This window comes from Phascolarctos cinereus, unplaced genomic scaffold (genome assembly GCF_003287225.1).
Source record: "Phascolarctos cinereus isolate Bilbo 61053 unplaced genomic scaffold, phaCin_HiC Scaffold_3;HRSCAF=262, whole genome shotgun sequence".
Taxonomy (NCBI): Eukaryota; Metazoa; Chordata; class Mammalia; order Diprotodontia; family Phascolarctidae; genus Phascolarctos; species Phascolarctos cinereus.
The window spans coordinates 139,239,977-139,263,962 of NW_027555736.1; the positions used below are offsets into that span (position 1 = coordinate 139,239,977).

General features: G+C 37.3%; 1 protein-coding gene and 1 pseudogene across 1 annotated transcript in view; both read right to left on the bottom strand.

Annotated features, from left to right (window-relative positions):
• The window catches only part of ICE2 (interactor of little elongation complex ELL subunit 2), a 65,160-nt gene extending 41,702 nt beyond the window's left edge, over nt 1-23,458 (bottom strand). The window contains exons 1-6 of the mRNA XM_020968662.2: nt 23,371-23,458; nt 19,895-19,998; nt 17,973-18,077; nt 13,073-13,334; nt 10,085-10,204; nt 1,481-1,618 (exon numbers count right to left, since the gene is read on the bottom strand). Coding sequence (XP_020824321.1) covers nt 1,481-1,618; nt 10,085-10,204; nt 13,073-13,334; nt 17,973-18,077; nt 19,895-19,923 — 654 coding nt within the window. The 5' untranslated portion in view covers nt 19,924-19,998; nt 23,371-23,458. The remainder of the gene's footprint in view (nt 1-1,480; nt 1,619-10,084; nt 10,205-13,072; nt 13,335-17,972; nt 18,078-19,894; nt 19,999-23,370) is intronic.
• On the bottom strand, nt 5,917-6,778 carry LOC110195759 (guanidinoacetate N-methyltransferase A pseudogene; annotated as a pseudogene).
• Nucleotides 23,459-23,986: the final 528 nt, after the last annotated feature.

Genomic DNA, 23,986 nt, shown 5'->3' on the forward strand with positions numbered 1-23,986 from the left:
AGTTACATATACAGTCCTTTTCACATCTACTACATATATGGAATGCTCATTTTATTTGGCAATGAAATCAAACCAAAAAGAATCAAATTTGTTTCATAGTTTAAAAAAGGTTGGATTTTTATCTTTTACACCTATCAGTTACGCAATTATGAAGATGTGGTCTGCTAAAGAATTTCATTTGTGAAAGACTAGCTGTTTCCTTCTCATCTTTTCATCAAGTATGTCTTTGATATATCATGGACATCATTCTCATAAAAATTTTACAAGATGAGAATTATTAGTAGTTCTTGATTCACTATCAATCACTTTTTTGGAGTGGTAATGCCATTTGTGATTTTAACCAATTATTCAGTGTACTGCCCAACTTCAAGCACTCTAAGACTCAATTCCACAATGTCTTCTAGGACAGATTTCTTCTGTGTATTCTTGGTCAGGTCCAGCTACTATTCCTGACTGTCTTTCCATTTCTTAATACAAATACTAGAAATCTAGATGTTATATTCTCAATGTGGTTTTCCACTGTCACTGATGAAAAAAAGAATTTTTGCCAACAGATTTGTTCAGTTTTTCACAATTAATTCTTTTTCTAATTTTCATTTTTCAAATGCTCTTGAGATGATCTGGCTTTCTGCTACCTTTTTTCTCTACACCACTTCCTTTTTTTTTTGTGGAGCCAATACAACTCAAAGTCTTTTACCATCATTCTCTCAGCTCTTGCAAATCAGTAAATATTTTAGAGTAGTATTGATCCCAGGTAACTCACCATTCTCCATTAGCAGCTCTACTTGGTCAGGCTCCATGGAACACCATGACCCCACAATGGGTAGCCCCTAGTGGCCTCCCTTCTTTCCCCCCAGCTTTTCAGCTTCATTTTGTATGCTGTCTTGCCCCATCAGATTGTATGCTCCTCAAGGGTAGTGACTGTCTTTCTTTTTCTTATTTGTATCCCCAGCACCTAGCACAATGCCTGACATATAGAAGGCACTTAATAAATGTGTACTGAATTTAACTGAATCCTGGGAAATGTATTTCACCACTTGGCAAGGAGATAAGGAGTTTTCTGGTTGAAGCGGTTTCTAAGTTCTTTGGTCTCCTTATTGCAGTGACTGCTTTATAACTAGCACATGAATAACTGGAAAAAGGAGGTGGATCAATCACATAGTGAGAATTAAAGTTAGATATGCAAGTGCTCCTAAGATATTGAAGAAGACATCCAGCACATTGGCTGGATTCTTTATAAATGTTTGTGATAAGAGAGAGACAAGAAACATACAGAATAATGTGCTGATAGATAATCCACAAGAGGGGAAGAGATGCCAATGTTAAGAAAATCAGTGATCCATTTAAGTATTGAAAAAAAAATACATCTTATTATCATATCAAAACCCTCTCAAAATATAAGATGAAGTCCAATTTCAATGCACAGAAATAATTTTTTAAAAAACACAATATTAATACTCAAAGTACAAATATACTTTACCAATGCAAGGACAGTTTTTTCTAATTTTAATCCCATCTCAGTTCTAGTTGGGAGGAATCCCATTAAGCTAGTGATTTCATGGAGTGAGTAGATTTCAGGATACTTTTTTACTTGTTCAATTGAAGCACTTAAAAATTGCTATAAGAAAAAGAAAGAAGAATCAGTATGCACAGTATTTTTCTAATAATGTCACAAAAACAAATCTACTTGAATAATTATTTTAGGTCTAAAATAAAAAAGCAAAACATGGGTGTAACTGAATATAATTTCAAATAAGACATAATGAATAGTCATATTATTTAGCAACCACTATCCATATTCTGAATATTCTTAATCTATTCATGTCTGATTTTTCATTATAATGAAGACAAATTTTTAGCTCAATTGCTTAGAATACACTCAACAAAACTAAAATTAGCAAGCACATAAAAATAGAAAACAAACAGTAAACTGTTATTCAGGCTGCTGATGAAATCAAATACAAAATGATTATAATAATCTTTTCACTGGCTACTGAGACAATTAGATAAATTAATGGAATTTAAAACTGTAACTTTAGAAGATAACAAAACACCATGAGATGATTTAAACTCCTTAAAATTACGTTACTGAAGTATCAAAAACAGGTGAGATGATTTAAAAAAATTTTTAAAGTATTTAATTTTTCCAATTACATGTAAAAACAATTTTTTAACATTTCATCTTCTAAAATTTTGAGTTTCAAATTCTTTTCCTCCTTCCCTCATCTCCCCCCACATCGAGAAGGCAAGCAATATGATATATATTATACATGTGCAGTCATACAAAACATATTTCTATATTAATCATGTTGTGAAAGAAAACACAGACCAAAAAAAAAACCGTAAGAAAAATGTTTTAGATTACCATATTGCTGAGAATGAGCTAAGTCATTCTCAACTGATCAACATACAATATTGCTGTTACTGTGTACAATGTTCTCCTCGTTTTGCTCACTTCATTTTGCATCAGTTCAAGTAAGTCTTTCCAAGTTTTTCTGAAATCATCCTGCTCACCATTTCTTATGGCATAACAGTATTACATCACAGTCATACACTACTTGTTCAACCATTCCTCAACTGATGGGCATCCCCTCAATTTTCAATTCTTTGGCGAGGTAAGTTATACTTAATTTTAACAGCAAGGATAATCTCCCTTCCAAACTGCAAAATATTAATGAAACTTGGACATTTAATTATGAAGAAAATTGAAGTGCATAGTTTTACTCTTAAAGTCCATATGACTGTGAAAACAAACAAGTGATTAAGGAAACAAAGATTTATTTTCTTTAGTTAATTGCATTTCTTCTAATTTCATGACTCTGAATCACAAATACTTTCTCCACCTGCTAAATATAATTTGAGAACATTTTCAAACCATTTTGATCAAAAAAGTAGTCTGAAAAAATATCCATTATGTTCTTTGTAACAAACAGCCTTTTTGTAGGATCAGTTTTCTTTTTGTATGAATAATTCTAAAAAAACTGGAGCGTCCTACTCATGCAATTTCACATCTCCCCTAATCTCTTATTATTCACAATCCCAGTTTATGCTGATCTTAACTCCTGGTGTCATTTCTAACCAAGGCAGGTGAAAGGCTAATTTTGTATAAATGAGGTTTGGGTTTTATTTGCTTAGTTTTTTATTTCTGATTTTTATTGATATTTTTTGTTTTTACTTCACCTTTTATTCCTAAATATATCCTTCCTACCTTACCCTTCTAGAAACCCATCCTTTGTAACAATGAATAAGAAAGGAAAAAAAAAAAGCAGTCAGGTACAACTGAGCAACACTATGTCCGACAGTAATGGCCCCAACCAACCTTGCCTACAAAGAAAAGAGGTACATTTTACTCCTCCCTTCTTTCTGCCCCAGCTTGTTTATGATAAACATAGAGCACTTATATTTTTTATTTTTGACTTATATGTTGAAGTCTTGCTGTATATTAGTTTCCTAGCAATTTTTACTTCATTCTGCATCAAGTTCTGTCTTCTCATGCTTCTCTCTAGTCTTCATATTCATCATTTCTCAAGGCACAGTAATGTTATATTACATGCATTTACCACAATTTGTTTAGTCATTCCCTAGTTGATGGCCATATACTTTGTTCTCAGTTCTTTGCATCTAAAAAAAGGGCTGCTACAAATATTTTGGTGTCTATGGGACATTTCTATCTTTGATATCATTGGGACTTACGTCTACTAACAGGATCTATGGGGCAAAGGGTTTTGGACATCTTAGTAATTCCTAATTGTTTCCAGAATATTTAGATCTTTTTTTTCTAAACAATAACCTATATACAGGAGACAAAGGATTTCATCACTTAGTCTTGATAATTTTGTACACTGACTTTTCTTGTACTTGTTTGAAGTGTTTGGGACTTGAATAATCTGCTTACCTTTGGTTTTAAGTTTTATTTTTCTGCAGGATATGTCAAATATCTCTTTTTGGTAGAATGGACAACTTCTGTTGAAGATTAGGCACAAGTTTGCAGGATACTTTAGATAGGATTGCAGCTTTATCTCCCTTGTTTTTTCATGAATGCAGAATAGCAATGTTATTCAAGTTGTCTTTCTTCATCTGTCTTTCTCATGGCAACTTGCAAAGTTTATTGCTTGTTACTGAAATTGTGACATACAACCACTTCAGACCTTGGAGTTTGAAGTTCAGGGTATTTTCCTAGCAGACACCTGTAGATTCTCTAAATATATGCTTTATTATCTATTTTCAGAAGTTCAAATCTAGACAACCTTCTATTATTTCCTGCATTGTGGAACAGAGGTTCTCTTATTTGGCATGTTCTTTTGGGAGACCTTATAATTCTTAAGTTACCTCTGTTCATCCTATCTTCAAGGTCAACAGTAGGGTTTGCCTTGGAACTTCTACTTTTTTAGATTTTCCATCATGTGCTCAATTTTTGTTTTGGGTTTTTGAATTCTATGTTGAAAGCTCTGATTTCCAAACTAAATTCATTCCTAATTTCTTCTAAGAGTTTTGTTTCTCTTTTCAACCATTCTGGAATTCTTGCTATTGTTTCATGATTTCTTCTTCTTCTTTTTTTTTTGAGGTCAGAACTCCTTCATTATTTGTCCAGCAGGCTTTTTGCTACAACTGAGAAGGTGCAGGGCCTTCCCTTTCCGCATAGGATCTCCGGCACCCCAGCAAAGCACCTGGTCTGAAGAGCACCAAAATCTGAATAAAGGATACATGGGGCCTCACAGTGTATTAGTTAAAGTTAAGGCTTCCAAATGGATTTCAACAGGGAAACAGACTGAAAGGGAACAAACAGTGTAGTGGCACATGCCTGGGGCCAAGAGTCCCTCAACCTCTGGACCTCAGTTTGATAGAACACTGGGCAACAAGAGACCCGAATTCAGACCGTAGCTCCATCGCTAGTGGCTGCAAACAAATCACTTCTCAGTTTCACCTATAAAGGGATAGGGACTGAAACTCTGATTTTTTATTAAAGAGAACTCTCCATTGAGGAAACATCCTCTACCAATGTAGGTCTGCAGCTTAGTCTGAAGGAGATGCCTAGAATAACTAGGTTTCATGACCTGGCCAGAGTTGCAAAAGCCGGTACACATCAGAGGCAAGACTTCAACTTGGGTCTTCCTGGCTCCAAGGCCAGCTGGCTACTATCTAGTAGATACAATGCCTCTCTGTCATCTATAAAATGGGGCTACTCTTTGCTCTACCTCTGTCTCAAAGGAAACGTGTTAATCAGTCAAGAAACATGTATTAAGCACTAAGTGTCACGCATTGTGCTATCCCCTGAGGATACAAAGAAAGATAAAAATATTTTCCCTGACCTCAAAGGGTGCTATGGGGACCTCAGAGACCATGCAATCTAGTTCAGCTATAACCTGAGCAAGAATCCCATCCCTAACAAGCAGACGTTCACTCTTTGAAGCCCTAGACTGAGGGGAAAGCCCATGACACGAGCATCTGGCCCCTGGACTCACTCTTGGATGATCAACCCCCTGTCTCAAACGGGTACAAGCCCCTCAAAGGCAGGGGGACAAGCTCTAAACTTCTATGTACTTCTCCAGCACCAAGGAGCACATTATGGACACTTACTAAACAAGTGGGGCATTTCCTTAAAGCAATTCCTTGCAGAGGCTTTTGAACAAGAAATTTCCATTTAGGTAGCCTGATTATTACTACCTTTGAGGGTAGCCAGTGCCTGTCAAGCAGGTACATAAACCCATTCTATAGATGAAACAAATAAAGGCCTGGAGTAGCTTACAAGGACTGAGGTGGTAGACAAATCAAAAGGCAGAAAAACCCCGAGTCTTGACTTCTAGTACTGGGTTCTACCCAGAACTTAATGTGTTTCTTGTACTGAAACAGAAGTCTCTTTGCCACCCTTGAGGCCTTGAGTCAGGAGACAGGCCTAGACAGTCCCTCAATCCCCTGCTTGCTGTCTTCCTCTCTTCCTGTGTGAAGTTCTCCTGTCAATTCCTGTGAAGAAGATGGCTGAGATCTACTGAGCAATCCTAGGCTCTAGCCCTGGCAGTCTAGAGAGTCCCTGGTGCCCCCATTCCAGGGTCAGCCTGGATGAAGAGGAAGCTGGGCATCCTCAGTGTTTGATGACTGTTGGGGTGATCATCTTGGGGAAGGAGTAGTAGCAGGCATTCCTTGGGGGGGCACCAGGTCCATCCCAGTGGTGCTGATATTCTCCTTCTTGAAACCTGCCTCCACCAGGGCTACGATCTGGGCCTCCTCAAACATCTTTTTGATGTATGCTTGGTCTTCAGTAATTCTCCCCAGGACATCAGGTTACAGTAAGTGAGGACACCCCCAGGCTTCAGCAGGTGGAAGTGTGAGCCTTGACAAAGTTGAACTGGTGGATATGCCAGGTCTCCTCAGAGAGGGGACAGGTGTCATACAGAATTCTGTTGAAATGTCCATCAGGCAGGTTGGGCACCACCTCCTCCCACAAGCTTTTCAAGGGGACAAACTTGTGGGGCTGATGCTGGGCCCACTCCTGCAGCCACTGGAAGACGCTATCATTGCATTCAATGATCCGACTGCTCCTGGATGTTGGCTTCCTGCACCTTGCTGGCTGCAATGGCCATCCCAAAGCAGACCTCCAGGACCCTTCCACCTCGGGAGGAGGTCATGGTACCTTTTACCAAGTGGGCCAGCAGTCCCACCCTGTCTGGAAGATGGGTGCTGGGGGAGCCTCTGTGTTCATGATTGGGTCCTAGCAGTCAATCCTCACTCTGTTCCATGATTCCTGAAGAGTCTACTGGGTTTTCTTTTTCATCAAGTAATATTAATTCATGTTCCTTTATATTATGCTTATTCAACGTGTTTTGGCTTCACTTTGCAGATCATCTCCATATTGTTTTCCTTTTTGGGGTAGGTTTTTATTCAGGCTTTCTTTCCTTATCTTTTTTTGGTCATTCAGCTTTTCCTTTCATTTGCTTTTGGAATTTCTCCTCACTATCTGGTCCCTGCCCCTTCTACTGCTGCATAGATAAATGAATACTGGACTGTTGTGAAGCCTCAGCCTTCTCAAGTTTGGAGACAAGATCTACTCGGCCTAAGTCAGTACCCTAAGTAACCTCTTAAGGGACAGAACTGGCCCCAGCTAGGATTCCAATGCCTTTTCCCTCATGACCTATGTAAATTAACAGTTCCCTTTCCTCATATTCAAGGGTTTTTTGCTTTTTGTTTTTTGTATCACAGACCCTGCTTTGACAGGCTGGTGAAGCTTATGGATTCCTTCTCAGAATGATGTTTTTAAATGCATGAAAAAGATTACAAAAGTAATCAATTACATTTATCAAATATATTTAATTAATAATATATATAAAATATTACATTTATCAATTAAAAAAAAGTTCAAGGATCCAGATTAAGATCCCCTGCCCCAGCATATAGTTCAGAGCACCACTCTACCCTCCATCAATGCTCCCTTTCGTCACAAAGATGGGACAGAATCAGAGTCTGCTGTCTCCTACATTTTTGTGGATGTGTGCTTCAGGCAGTCACTGCTATGAGGGAGCCCTGTAGGTGAACCCCAAGTCATAAAGCAAGCAGGCTTGCTTGTGCTCCCTACTGTAGGACATGCAGAATTAGATGGAGATAGGGAAGGTGAATAGGAATTCTAAGTACTAAAATTTTTCAGTATTAATTCATGAGGCTTTTTATACCTTCCCTTTTCAAAGTCAACGTGGCTCAGTGGATAGAAAGCCAGACCTGGATTCCAGTCCTACCTCCAAACATGGATTAACTTTCTAGTTCAGACTCCACCCGGGTAAAGTAACCATAGTGCTCTGCTCAGGCTTGAGTGGGGCATAAATTCTTCGAATAGACTACCCAAGGCTAGGGTGGTCTGGGTATACAGATACTCTTTCAGTCCAAGGTGACATGATGTCACTCTCAGCCCCTCATTGTAATATTTATACTCTGATTAATTATTAACTAATCACCCTAGAGAACACCTACTTTTCAAAGGGTATATAAACTGTGAGCCCACTGCCACAATGGTCTTTTGGTCTAAGAAAGACAGCCAAATGGTTATCCTTTTATTAATAAATGTGCTGGGCTTACTAACAAAATTATTAAATTACCCAAAACTATGTCTCTTGAACTTTTTTAACTGCCATACACTAAAATTAAAGTCCTTCCATATTAGAAAGACCTCGGTAATGAAAAATTAGTCTTTTAGGGAATCTAAAATTATTAAAGACAAATGTTTCAAAAACAGTGGGTCTAAAACCAAAAGAAAGCTAACTTCTTCAATAGAAGTCTCTTAAAATCATACATTAATAACTTTATTAAAAACACCTTTCCTACTCAATGTTGCTAAAAAACCAATTATTGCTAGCTTATTCCACATATTAACAAATGAACAGATATTGCATTATCAAAGCTATGTTTAAATCCCATAAAACAAGAATCACTAAACTTGCTACCTTTCAGTTCACATGCAAAAAACTGTCATAATCCTTTCATAAGCTTTATTTTTTAATTTTTTAAAAATGTTTTTCCTATCTTGTTTTTATATCACCTGTCTTTCCAAATATATCCTCTCTCTAGAAAATCATTCCCTTATGACAAAATAAAAAAGAGGAGAAAAAAGCAGTTGAGAAACATCTAATCAACATACATCACTCTAGTCAGCCAGTATATACAATGTTCTATTTCCATGGTCCCTTGCCTCTGCAAAGGAGTGAGGGAGGTATATTTTCTCGTCCTTTTTTGGTATAAAGTAAAACATACACAGGATTACAAAGAAACTAAATTTGGTTATTTTAATTATTATTTCTTTTTTCTGTTTTTGCTTTTCCCATTTATTTTTACAAGAGAAAGGTTTATTGTTTTCCCGGTTCTGCTTACTTCATTTTGTATCAGTTTATATAAGTCTGTCCATGTTTCTCTGAACTCTTCCAGGTCTTATTTCTTATACAACAGTAATACAATACACTAAAGTACTCTCGATTTGTTTAGCCATTTCCCAGTGAGTAAGCATTATGTTTCTAGTTCTTTGCTACACAAAAAGTACTGTTGCCAATATCCTGGTCCTTTTCTTTCCATCTTTTAACCTCTTTGACTATAATACCTCACAGTGAAGCATTTAGTCACTTTTTTTTTTTAGATAATTCAAAAATGGTTCGGTTGATCAATTTTAAATAATGAAAGGTACATTTCAGATCTGATAACCTATCTGTGAGTTAAAGTATAAAAATCCAAAGTAGCACTTAACATTTGAGGGATGACTGACCTACTAATACTTAACATGCTAGGGTAATAACCTCCATAGTTAACCAGTTACTTTGACCGAACAGCCAAAAATCACTTGATACGTTATGTTTTACATATGTTGGTTGACATGGCAATACTAAAGTTAATTTATTGTACTGTCTAGTTTGCCTCATTATGGTTTCTTGACTAGTGACTTCAGCACCCTGCCTAACTTTGCAAAAGGGGAAAATTTAGACTTGATGCAAAGAAAATCTTCTTAGCAATCAGTACTATCTCAAAGTAGAATGAGCTGTGTCAGGAGATGGTACAATCTCCCTCATTGAAGTTCTGCTACCATAGAGGAGAACCTGTAGGAAAACTTTTTTCAGGGCGTATGATGGACTAGATGGCCACGATCCCTTCCAACTCTGAAAGTTTGTGATTCTACGATTAGCACTGCTGAAAACATTTTTACTTTTACAATACATGAAAAATTAAAAGAAGTAAAATATCAATACAAATTGAATTTCTGAATTGAAAAGATATTTTCAAATGAACTAAAGTGGACTAATCATGAATCACTAAAGCTGTAAAGGACCTTATCTCAAAGGCCATTTAATCCAACCCCTTCATTTTACCTGAGAAAACCTGTGAGGCCCAGGGAAGTTACTTGTCCAAGGTCACACAACTAGTAAGAATCAAAGAGACAACTGGAACCTAGGTCCTTTGATTCTAGAATGAGTTCTTGTTCTACTCTAACATGCTGCTTGCTATATGCAAACACATTTTAAAATTTGCTGCATACTAAGAAGTACATTTTGAAATGTTATTGTATACTATTGTTCATTTTCCATAAATGATATTATTTACAAACATTATCATTCTTTACCTTTGTGAATAGAAGTGCTTCATCTGAAAGTATATCATAATCCTGACTGCAACTCTTTGCAGCATTCTGAAGAAACTTTAAAAATTCAGCAACTTCATCATTTACACATTTTTTCATATCCTAAAGGGAAAAGGAAAAAAAAAGGGGCTCTAAAGTAGGTAATAATAATAATTTGAGAGAGAGCTCTGACAATAATTATTCAGTCTAAAGTGTTACTGCAAAGCTACCATGATACTTGGCAACACATGGAGGATTAATGAAGTGTTTTAGCAACTTTAAAAATGTCCAATGAGTCATTTTAGCATTTTTTCAATTTTATTATTGCATTATGTTCATTAAATAAATTTTTATACATGTATTGATAGCAATGAATGAGCTCAAATTTTTAACCTAACATTTTTAAACAAACCATTCTGTTTAAAGTTATTGTATTATGGCAATCTAAGGGCTAGTGGGTACATAAATAAACAGATAACCATAAATTTACTTTATAAACAAAATGTTTAAAAATAATTTGAGTTAATTTCCTCAAAAAGGTCAACATCAACAGTTCTTAAAGAAGACTAAAATTCAAAATTAAAATGTAATAAGTATCTCATTCCTTTGGACTAATTCAGAAAATATTACCTGGTAATAAAGGAGCTATCTTCAATACCTTTTAAAAAGTCTGCTACAAAAATAATTTAAGTAATATTTATATAACAATTTTTACCTGTGATAACTCTGCTCAAACACTAAAGAAACATCCATTTACATTAATTTTATTGCAAAGTCAATAATACTTGGGCTGATATACTAAAATAAGTTATTCTTATCTATTTGCCCCTACTGGGCAAAATTCAGTTAGCATATTTTTAGTCTAAGCTGTGTACCTGTGGCATGGCTTATAAAATGTCCTATAATTCAGACTCCTCATTTAGTCAGTTTGGCTTCCTCCACTTATAAGTAGTAGCTTATTTAAACTGACTTTTCAATCAGGTTTCTGAAATCTTTTGTCTCTTTACATAATAATTTAAAATTATTTATCACTAAAATACAATTTGTTGTTCAGTCATGTCTGATTCTACATGATCCCACAGACTTTGTCCAAGGATTTTCCTGGCAAAAATACTAGAATGGTTTGCCATTTCCTTCTCCAGTGTGTCTCCATTTTGCAGATGAGGAACAAGAGGCAAATAGGGGTTAAATGATTTGCCCAGGATCACACAAATCTGGGGCAGGATTTGAACTCAAATCTTCTTGACTCCAGGCCTGGTACTTTATCCACTGTACCTCCTAGCTGCCTCCCAAACACAACAAACTATATATAATCTTTTAAAGAGTGAAAACTGTCCTTTTATTGAGTCTGTATTGTAAAACATATAATCAGAAACTGGGGGACCCAGAAAAAGCCCTCTAATTCTCAAATTACTAGATCTGGTAATCATGTCTGAAGTCTTTGCAGCTTGCTGGGACTGATCAGAACATATGGCCCTCTGATACAGCCTTTAAATGAGAATACGTTCAACTTTGGATTAGAAATAAAGAAGCAAATCCTGTTTCAACTACTAAAAAAATGCAGAAATGCAAAGTAAAGAGAAGCTCATCATACTGTATCTTAGCCATTTCCTTAGCAATTATAACTTACTGACTACCTGAATAAAGCAGGAATTTAAGAAAAACACAAGCAAAGAAATCCTAGCCCTCAAAGAATTTGTAAACTATTGGACTGGAAGTTCTATGAAAACAGACACCATGCCTTGTCTTTGTATTCCTTAGGCACCTAGTTAAGCACCTTGCACACACAATATGCTTCAATACTTCCAAAGATCCATTACTTCATCAGTGTGTCTTAACAGATGGCTTTATGAGTTCTTTGGCCAAGAAGACCATTTATTATTTGCTGGAGATGATAAGCTTCTCTTAATTTTGTTATGCTAGACAGCGGATGAAATGGACAGTCCACTGCAATAATTTCTGAAATCTTTCCAGCTTGTTGGGACTGATCAGAACATATGGCTCTCTGATACAGCCTTTAAAAACCCAGAGTAACAGGGGCAGCTAGGTGGTGCAGTGGATAAAGCACTGGCCCTGAAGTCAGGAGAACCTGAGTTCAAATCTGGCATCAGACCAAACACCTGACACTTACTAGCTGCGTGACCCTGGGCAAGTCACTTAACCCCAATTGCCTCACCAAAAAACAAATAAAAAAAGAGTCACTCCCAAGCCAAAAGGAGGATGATGGATGGATCATCAAATCATAGGTTTAGAGTAGGATAAGTCTCAGAGATCTGAGACCAGCTATCTTATTTTATAGATAAGGAAATAGAGGCCCAGAGAAAAGTGATTAGACTCAGTCACAGAGCAAAACAGTGTATGAGAAAGGATTCAAAACCAGCTCTTCCTTACTGAAGGATAGCTCTAAAACTATTACACTAAGTCTATTTCTGATGAAAACGCACATGATAGTAATCTTCACATAGTACTTCAAGATGTCCACAACTCTTTACTTGTGTTAGTTCATTTAATTCTCAGAACAACTCTCAGAGGCTGACGTTATTCTTACCCCATTTTTATGAATGAGGAAAGTGTGGTTAAGTGTTAAAGTATGGTTAAGAAGTTAAGTGACTTATCCAAGGTCACATACCTCATGTCTGAGGCAGGAGTCAACCAAAGGCTCTCTAAATTTCATACATGTGCCCAATAAACAGCTACTATATAAATCTGTTAGCTCAAATATTTTATGTGCTATTATATTCAATTAAACCTCAAAACAACCATGAAATAGGTTAAAACAAACTATTCCCATTTATTATGAAAATAAAGCACAAGGAATGAAATACATTTTCATGTTTGAAATATTAAAGCTCTGCCCACTACACAATTCAAATCTTTAATTTTTAGCCACGATAAGTACCTTAATACAAATGTTTTAAAATCTTTAAGTGGATAGTTACAAAATAAACTTTGCCAATAATTTTTAAGGAAACAGAAGGAGAAAATACATACCAAGTACTGGAAATATTCCTTCTTATTTAACCCTGAAGTCTTGAAATTTACAGGCTTTTTTGAGTATTTGTTTTGTAAATCCACATAACACTTCTGTTCTCTTTCTGAGAAACGAGAGAAATAAGGATAAGGAATTCTTGGCTCTGGGAAAGGAACAATTTCTATTGTGGTTTTAACATCCCCATTTGCTTGAGCTGCTGAATTAACTGCTGGCTCATTTTCCACAGGGTTTGCTGATGCATCCAAATTTTCTCCTATAGGTCTGAAATGAGGGGAAAAAATTAATTACAATCTAGAAGTACTTGTTTTTTACCATGAAGATTGGTATTTGAAAATTAGGGCTGACAGTAGTGGAGTTTCTTGATTCCGATCATGAGGCAGAATACATCATGATTAACAGAGTAAATTCTGGAGTACCATCAAAGCTCTGCCACCTGCATCTTTCAGCTCTGGCACTTATTACAGACTAAATATTCTGCAGGACATTATTGCATCACAAGCTTACCTTTCAGCTGATATACAGAAAAAGAAAGACAGAGATACCGGTCTTACTTATACTTCATTTATTATTTCTTTATGAATAAAGGAATCTTTTCATTATCCATCTAGGTGTTATATTTATTTGCAAATTTAATTACAAAGCTTTAATATATTTTTTTGTTTTGTTGTAAATTATCTATAATTAAGCTCAAATTCCTGTGTAAGAAAAACAAATTAGTATGATTATCAGTGGCAACTAAAAACAGATTTTGCAATGGTTGTGCAATTTCAATTCACAAAGTTACCAGAAGATTCTGAATTTCAAGATCCCATCTCCTCAAACACTGAAGAGAACCTCTGACCTTTGCTCTTCTTGTCCCACCCCATTCCTCAAAATAGGTTGGTAGTTTTGGAGATTCCGTACAAGTACCTATAGCAGTCATGTGCCCAAATCCCTATGTCTCACAAGCAAAGCAGTGTTTTTCGTACTCCCTTGCTTACAGAAAAAAAATCACGCAATTATAGTTATGTTAGTGGGGACTTTTTTTTTAACAGTAAAAAAGCATCAAGGAGAAACAGAAATAATTTAGTCTAGAGACTCTATATGTATTTATACATAACTAACCACTTGTTCTATGTTTTTTCTCAAATGATGAAGTATGTCAACACATGATTTTTCTTAGTGTTTATAACTTGGCTCCATTTTCAAATAAAAATTCCTTAACAAGGAATATTAAATCACAGGCTATCAAAAAAACCATTCTCCTACTTGATCAGCACTAGGCATAGTAACTGAAACTTCTACCAAGTCACCTGTGCTGACCTCTAAGTTGATGCTCCCTGATAAATGGTCTATCATTGTGCAATCCTTTAGCTCTCGCTTTGGACAAAGAAAGGTAAACCCCCCAAAATAAAAAACAGAAATGGGAGGGGGAAAAATCTATGCAGGTCACCAATCTGTACAGCTGAACAAATAAAATCCTACGCACTTAAGAGATCTTCACACTACTAAAAGCAATTCATGAAAATAAAATAAAACCACCTAGATTTCTTAGTACTTGGCTACTAGAACCCTTGGTACTTCAGGATCAGAAATTACAAGGAAGAATTATTCAGATACATGCCTGGAAAAGGAGCAAACCTCTTTTAATAATAACCGTATTTACTAAGTTCCCCAATGTTTGGACTGAATACAAGGCATAAAAAGTTTTACTACTACATGATTAAATGCCCAAACAAGCCAACACCACAAAAAATATTCAGCCAGAACATAAAGGAAAAATTCAAGATCTGCTGGTTTTCAAAGTTCAGATAGCTAGTAGGCAATTCCAATTGTTAATGAGTAAGTGGTGAACAGGGAAAGATTCTAGGAATACACACTAAAGATAGGCTCTAAAAATAATGCAGGTTAAAGAAGACATAGTTAAACTACTAAGCTTTCTCCAATAACTGTTAAAAAATAAGCATATTTTAGGTTAACAAAATGAACATTAACTGCTGATCTTGGGAGAAATGTATTACAGCAAATTGATTTCTCACAAGAAAAAGTCTTGAGAGCTATTCAAACTCCACAACTCTTAACAATACTGCTTCACAGCTGTCTCTCTAAATATGAGAACACGTCTGTCCTTGTGGCACAAACTGGCAAATTGATTAAGCTACTGCAGCAACAAGATGCTGACTCAGATATGCCAATGCAGGAATGTCAAGAAATTCTAGCTGCTTAAATTGGCTACACTGAGCAAAGAATGAAGTGGCAGCACATCAAGATCATTTCAGTGTGGAGTGGCTGTCAAAATCTTCATCAGGACACAAACCAAAAGCATCTGACAGGGCTTCTCTACCCACATTTACAGCATTATACTTAATTTCAGTTGATGGTTTGAAGTTTTTTCCCTTCATTTTGTCAACTACCTACTCCTCTTCTCTTCTATTCAGATGTCCTATGAAAAAGAAGAGTGAATGTATATGTTTATGCAAAACTGCTTTGTTTTCAATATGTAAACTTTAAAAGTTTGGGTAATTTATTTATAAGTTTACAGAATAATCCCTCTAATTCTTAATTTTGAGTATTTTTCCTTTGTCTGTCTGATATAGCTTAAAACTTTCTAATGTTAAACCTCCAGTCACTTAATTTTTTCACTCTAACTTAAAACCAAAAGTTATAAATAACATTGTGGTCAGAATTTTTAATTCTTGAAACTCTCAAAAAATATTCAAATGTAAATTAAAAGAAAACCATTATCTTCAAATAAACAAGTTTTTTTCCTGAAATTTTTTTATGAAGGCTTTGGACTTTAAACTCATATTCTTGAAGGCAACATAATTAGAGGTAATAATCACTAAAAAAAAATCAGTTCAAGAATTGAAGTAATAAAATAATGAAAACAGAAACTGATGATATTTTTTGTTTTTATATTAAGTCAACAATGCAAAATTTCAACAGACCAGTTTTAAAACAAACTAAATTGAAAACTCTGCATTTGGAAGATAAGATTAGAAACCAAATTAAAATTTCTGGCTATGTCCTAAACTGTAAATAATCACAAATGTGACATTTTCCACACACTGTACAATGATTCAACCCCTGCTTGCACTGGGAAAATATTTCTGTCACATAATTTTTCTCCCTTTATTGTTTGAAGCTATGAGAAAAATCATATCAATTACTGGCTTTCTTCCATTTGGTTTATCAAATTTTGATTTTAAAGAAAAGCACATTTCTGTTCAGGTACAAAATAATAAATAAAAGAATATTCAACCACCAGAAAATATGGAGGCTAAGCACATTTATCTCATGCCACTGTGAAAAAGGTGCAGTTGAAACAAAAAATAAAACATTATTGTCCTGTATACAGCACTACAATGCATTCATACCTAGAAAACATGTAGTTTTGTATGGCTCAAGAGAGCAATTACTACGCTAAAGAAGATCAATTAAAATGATCAAGGAAGCGAACACAGCATGAAGAATATTCAAAAGACCCTTGCCTAGAAAGATAAAAACTATCAGGGCATAAAACCAAAGTTTATAAAATCAAAAAGGGCACAAGAAAGCAAGGAAACAAAAGTGCATTCATCAAATCCTAATGTACTAAGATCACGACAATGCATAAAGAAAATCCAAGAACATCCAGAAAAAAAAAGGGTGACTGGCAGTGACAATTACGGCAGAAAGGTCTAGACCAGGGGTCAGTAACCTGCAGCCTCGAGGCCATATATGGCCCTCTAGGTCCCTTTGACTGAAACCAAACTTCACAGAACAAATCCCTTTAATAAAAGGACTTTAGACTCTAGCCCAATGAGGACTGAGAAAGGGCAGTGAATTTAGCAACAAAGTAATCATTAGTAACCTTGGAGAAAGCAGTTTCCAAGAGCAATAGAGAAAGACATCAGACTACAAGGGCTTGAGGAGTGGGAAGTAAGAAAGTAGACACAAGGAATGTAGCTTTTTTTTTTTTTAAAGCCTGGCCTGGACTACTGCACTAATTCATCTTCCTCTGTTCTCACTCCTCTCCAATTTGTCTCCACATAGCTGCCAAATTAATATTCTTAACATTCCTGATATTCTGATCATGTCACTCCTCTGCTCGTGCTCCATTCCATGATAGTAAGATAAAACACAAATTCATCTGGCTCCAGCCTACCTGTAACAGGCTATTTTATATACAAGCTCCTTGAGGTCAGGGACAGTTCTAGCCTTTTGTATTCCTCGAACCTAGTACACACTTTATGCCTACTGAATGACTGTTTACCTTCAAAACATTCCAGACAAAGTGACCTACTTGTCATTCCCTAGACCTTACTTCCTTCTCTGCACAAGGCTCTCCCTCCAGCCTGAAATACACTCCTTTAGTTGCATCTCAGGGAAGCCCTGACTTCCTTCAAAGCTCAGCTGAAGTGCTACATCCAACAGGAAATCTCATCTAAACCGCCCAAATGCTCATGCTCCCCCTGGAAAATAGTTTGTATCTACTTTGTATTTAATATCTCTGTAACACGCTATTTCTCCCAATAGCTCCTTGAGGGGAAGAACCATTTTGTTTTTGGCCTTGCATAACCATTACCTGTCCCTTTCTTGATGAATGAATACACTGTCTTTACTTTTGCATGAACTAAAACATAAATATGAAATTATCAGTAGGAACTTTAAAATTAAAAAGTAATTTGACTGCCAATTTAAATAGTAGATATTTTCTACCTTCAGGTCATTTTTTTTCCAGAGACTTATCTAAACCAGTAAATAATCAATACCACAACTACTTAAGAAAAAAGATGGTGAATGGACATTTTCCATTGAGATTAGGTATTTTAAAAATCTATCAATAACTTTATAAATTTTCAATTAAATATGAAAATTTAATAAATATTATGAATGAAATAAAATACTACAATATAAAAGAATAAATTAAAGTTTTACCTTTTGGACAAAACAAGCAGCTCCTTTAGAGTGGGAGTCAAAGAATACTCTTCATATTTTTCTTGTGAGAAAAATACATCCAGACCATTTTTTGGTGAAACATCCCTATGAAGCAAAGCAATTTACTCGCATTCAACAATTCAAAGTCCTTATCAGAATTAAAATGTCACAAGTAAAGCTACTTAACATATTTATTCCTTACAGGGGAAAAAAGTGTTAACTGCACAGGATTTAAAGTAGATATTATTTGTGCTTTCAAATCTTTTTATTTTTTGCTAAAATGTATATGCTATGCAATAAAATAAAAACAAAAATACTGAAGGTTTGTTGTTTTAGGATGGTTTTCTCAAGTTTTTAGTGTGTTGTGATGGGGGGGGAGATATACCACTTTCAACAGGAAAAAATTGCCAAAAGATATCTTTCCAAAGTACTTCTATTAATCCTAGGATTTTATATTTCCCATCTTGGCAAGTGAGAATGATGTTAACACTCAAGTCAGTATTATGTTAGGTTCTAATAAGCCTCCAAAGCTTTGAGACCAGCCTAGCTAAGTTAAGAAAGGCTCATCATCAGCAAGGTTGGTACAATAAGTGATGAATTTTTTTGATCGTAGCAATTTTTAAAAATCCATCTATTAAGATGCAAGAAGGCTTTATTTATACTGGTGGTAAGAGTACACAAACTAATGAAATTGCTCATTTTTGTACATGATATAATCACGTGCACTACGAAAGCATTTATTTGCAGTAACTGCAACAAATTCAAGCATGTACATAATAAAACACCATGATGTCCTAACAATGAAGCATTTATCAAAATGGTAGATTTCACTTTTGCCAGTTCACAAAATGAAAATCTAACTATAATAATGAAAGTATACCTAATCCATACCATATCAGGTATCAAGTATTACAGAACATAACAATGGTGAAATTATGGTTTCTTATTCTTAGCCCAAATTTTTAGCACTTTACAATTTCCAAAGTGCTGTTGGGCCTCACAATAGTCCTGGTATGCACAACAGGTATTTTAAAGATAAGCAAACTAAAGACCAGGGAGGTCAAGTGTTTTGCTCAGACTTACAAGGATTATGGAATAGAGAACTTAGGATAAAAACCCAGGGCTGGGGGCAGCTAGGTGGTGCAGTGGATAGAGTACCAGCCCTGGAGTCAGGAGGACCTGAGTTCAAAGCCAGCCTCAGACACACAACACCCACTAGCTGTGTGACCCTGAGCAAGTCACTTAACCCCAATTGCCTCACCAAAATAAGAAAGAAAAAAACAACCCAGGGCTTCTGATTTCTAATGCAGAGCTCTTTCCACCAAACCACTCCATGTTTCTAGTATTAAGCAACAAAGCTTACTGTTAAAATGTCAAAGAAATTTACCTTTACCTCAAAATCTGTATTTTGCAGACTCTGCTTTACAAAACTGAGGTCTTTGAACTATAAGCATTTTATACAGTTGTTAAAACAAATGTTATTATTCATCTCGTAACGAGGAATATATTGGTTTGGAGTAACAAGCCAAAATAAATGGTACAGAAGCCCATGTTCTCTTTTGTTTTTTTATCCTACTTCTCTTTTCTAACCAGCGTAAGATGAAGGTTAAATAGAGAGGCTCTAGTACACAAGAAGAACCAACAAACCTGCCCCCCAAGATAATCAGCTGCCAAATCAAACAGAATGCAGCCCAAGAAAAGCTTCCAAAGAGTGAGGTGCAGTCATTTCTTGAGCAAAAGTATAACTACCCAAGATGGTGTCTAAGAGTTCAGACTGGGGGAATTTCTAGGGCACTCAGTACCTAGCTGAAAGTCTTGAAATGACTTGATTTCTCTACAAATTGCACCAAATTCTTCTAGACTGAAATCCTTCAACCCCGTTTCTACCTTCTTTTGAGGATATGACAACAGATTTAACTCACCAGTTGAGCACTGGATTGCCCACAGACATCTTGCAAAGTTTCACTAAAACTCAAAAGTGCTGCTATATTGGATTCAACGGAGTTTGAGATCCTGTAATGTCCACCTGGGAAACAGCAAGGAGCCAGAGTCAAATACATGGAGATAAGTATTATTGTAGTAGAAAAGCCAGCTTGACCAGATGGAACAGAAATAATTTGATGAGATGTAAAAGTCTATCTCCTCCCTATCCTCACAACACCCAGATCTTCAAAGTGAATTTGATGTTAAGTATTTCTTATTTTGTTGCACAGCACCATCAGAAACAAGTGAAGACTTCTCTTGGTTATCGTTATTTAGGGCAAATAATATTTCTGTTCTGAACATCATTGAGAAATAAATACTGCTTTACATTTGCACACAGCGATTTAGAGTTTGTAAAGCACTTTCACACGTATCTCATTTGACCTCAAGAACTCTGTCAAACTACTGGGTAAGAATTATTTTATTCTTTTTGTTGACAGGGAAATTGGAAACCACAAGGACTAAGTGATTTTCCCCACCACTAATAATGTAAAAGAGCTGGAGCTCACACATGCAGATTCCTAATTCTAAGACTAAATGTTTTTTCTACTACACCACAGCCTCTTGAAGAACTTACAGAAAGCTTACAACATGCCTTAGGTCTTTCAGAGACAAGCATGGTATAGCTGAAATTGCCTTAGTTTTGTTATCAAAAGATTTGGGTTTGAATACTGGCTCTAGTACATAATTATCTCACTGGGTCTTCATTTTCTCATTAAAAAATGAGAGAGATTGGACTAAATTATCTTCAAGATTCCTTCCAGGTCTAAATTTATATGACCCACAAAAGTGTATTCCTTGGGGGAAAAGGGTGCAGGCAGCTAGGTGGTGCAGTGAATAGAGCTCTGGCCTTGGAGTCAGGAGGACCCGAGTTCAAATTTAACCTCAGAAACTTAACACTAGCTATGTGACCAGGCAAGTCACTTAACCCAGAGCAAAGCCAAAAAGCAAAACCAACAACAACAAAAAGTGTATTCCCTCCCACAAATCATAGATTATATATTGAACCAGTAATTAAATGCAGTGAATAGAATCTGACTATGTCAATAAAAGATACAAATCGACTAGTCCAGATCAGGTGTTCCTGAATCCAGCATTCTTTCTTCAGTCTTTGATGAGGTCGTTTGTCTATTTCTAGAATGTACTTGCTCCTCAATGTCACCTCTTAGAATCCTTAACTTCCTTTAAAAGATTCAGCTCAGGTTAACATTCTTTCCTTCCTTCATCTTATTCTAAGCATGGTACTCTGCTAGCTGCTGAAACACATACAAAAATGAAACAGTCCCTGCCCTCAGCGAGCTTATGTTCTTATTGAGCTTCAGCACTGAAAGAATCTTCAAAACTATTTAGTCCAACTCTGTCATTTTACAGATGAGGAAAAAGGTACCCAGAGAAGCTGATCTGAAGGAATTTCACCCAGGTCTTCTGATGCCAAACCCAGTGCTCTTTCTACGGCACCGTGCTGCATACAGAAAAGAAAATACAAAATATATTCAAAATAATTTAGGGGATGAAAGGGTTCTAGCAATGTGGACAGAGATCAGGATAGGCCTCAATCAGCAGTTGAGTTCACACTGGCAAGAGACTTCAAGAGGCTGAGGCAAGGAAGGGAAGCATTTCAAGCATAAAGGATAGGGCCTCTGTGCCAGGGCGGAGACAGATTAGCTATATGAAGGCTTTTTTTTGGATTTTTCCAGCTGTCAGCGCTCTCTCTCCAAACTACCTTGTTTGTGCTACACACTATTTCTCACCCCTTTCCCCCAACAGAAGAGAGCAAAAACTGTTTTTGTTTTGTGTTTGTAACCCCAGCACAGTAGCTTGAGCGCAGTACATGCCGAACAATGTTTCGTGGATTAACTGAATGGAAAGCTGGGTCTCACTACAGGATCAAGCAGCAAAGACTTTTAGAGCTAGAATGGACCTCAGAAATCATTTAATCCAATCTCATTTTACAGATGAGAAAGCTGAGGCCTGAACGTTAAATAACATCATCTAAAAATCACCAAACTGCTTAGCAGATTTCTTTGTTCTCTGACCAACATCCTGTCTAGCTGTCCACCAGCATAAGGAGCTCCAAGATGTGGGCTGGAATCCTTACTCTAAAATCTAAGTGACCATGGTCATTGTGCTCTGAGACTCAGTTTCCTCATCTGAAAAAATAACTGTAACACCAAAGCCCTTCATGACCCCCTCCAAGTGCTAATGTAACTCCTCCCTCTCAAAATTATCTTCCATCTACTTATGCATTTTGTACATAAATATACGTACATGTCTCCCCCACAAAAACATAAGCTCCTTGAGCTTAGCGGCTGTTTCACTTTTGTTTTGGCATCCCTTGTGCTTGGCACTTAGCGAGGCTTCATAAAAACTTGTTGATTAACAAGTCTGTTGTTGCACTCAAATGAGAAAACACGCTTGAATGCAAACCCGTTTTATAATCCTCAGCCCTTATTACCGGTTCAATCATTAAGTTTAAAAGGCCATTTTCATAAAGCACAGAATCATAAATCTGTAACTGGAAGGAATGCTAGAAACCATCTAGTCTAACACCCTTTTTAATGAGGAGGGAACTAAGGGCAAGAATAGGTAAATGACTTGCACGAGATAACTTAAGAATCAAACATAGGATTTGAAGTCTGGTCCCAGTGACTACAGAGCCAGTAATATCCCCCCGTACCAAGCTGTCAGGCCTCATCAATGAATACCTTTTTTTAATGCCAATAACCAGAGTCTACAGGAAATGCTACAGTATTTTATGACCTGAAAAAGGGGAGAGGTGGGGATCTCGGAGATAATGTGGTTGCACCCAAATGAAGGATAACACCCGACATTTATTTTAGCACGGTGCTTTAAAGTTTGCTTTCTTCAAACACTCTTAGGCATGATCATTCCTGCTTTACAGATAGGAAACTGAGGTATGGGTCCAGGAACAGCACTTTTTACTGTATCTTGACTTGAAGGGGCTCTTCTCTCTCCCCTCCCTGAGCCCCAACACTACGCTTCTGGGTTCAGCTGGCTTCCCTCCCGCGGAGGTCAAGAGCTGCACCAATTACTTCTGCGGCCCTTTCTGAGCCCTGCACTTAGTAGGTGCTTTAACGAGAGGGGGCGGGGAGATGGGAAGCTGGGAGGAGGAGGAATATGCTGGGGAGGGAACAAAGAGGACACAGGGACGAACGGGGGGGGGGGGAAGCGGAGCCGGCGGCGGTCTGGTAGAAGAGGCTGGAAGCAGAGCAGGAGCAGAGGGCGAGCGAGAGGAGCCGCGCAGACCCCTGGCCGGATACAAGCCGGGGTCGCCATGTTGCCAGCCCTGTCCCACGGGACGCCGCGCTCGGGCCCCACAGCACCCGGGACAGCTCACGCTCTTCCCCGGGTCCTCCTCGCCCCCTCTCTCCGGCTCTTCGGCTCGCCCGCCTACCTCGGGCTCCCGGCGACGCCACGACAGCGTGCTCTCCCGCTGCGCTGCCCACCCCTCCCTGGACTGCGCCCGGCGGCGCCCGCGGAGTTCTCCCTTTAAAGAGCGCGTGCGTGCGTCGCGGGGCTGTGCGTGATGACGCCAGGGACCTCTGAAAGTGAGGCGGGAAGCTGGCGAATGGAGGCTGGGTTCTTGCCTGTGAATCCTGCGGCTCCTGCAGAGCGATGAGGCTAGGCATGCTTAGGCATCGCCGTGTTCCATGCTCAACAGATTCTTCTCTGGTATCCCTGCATATAGACTCAGTTATTAGTAGTGTACTTTAAGGCAGAGCTGACCACTCCCTTCTTCCTCCTCCCATTTTTGAGTTGAAGAATGCAGTTGCAAAAAGCAGGCTAGTGTTTGCAAGCTCTCCTTCCTTTCCAATGATCCCATTGCACAAATACGTCACCCATCCACCCACCCAGTGGGAGTCAAGTTCGGAAGCCCACCCAGTGAGATTTCCCTGGTAACAAACAGTTAATCGGCAATCCAGTCAGACAGCCTACAATTGTTCCGTATCCATGGCCTCCCACTTTACCCTCTCACCTATAAAAAAAAAAAAGAGAGAGAGCTTTATTTC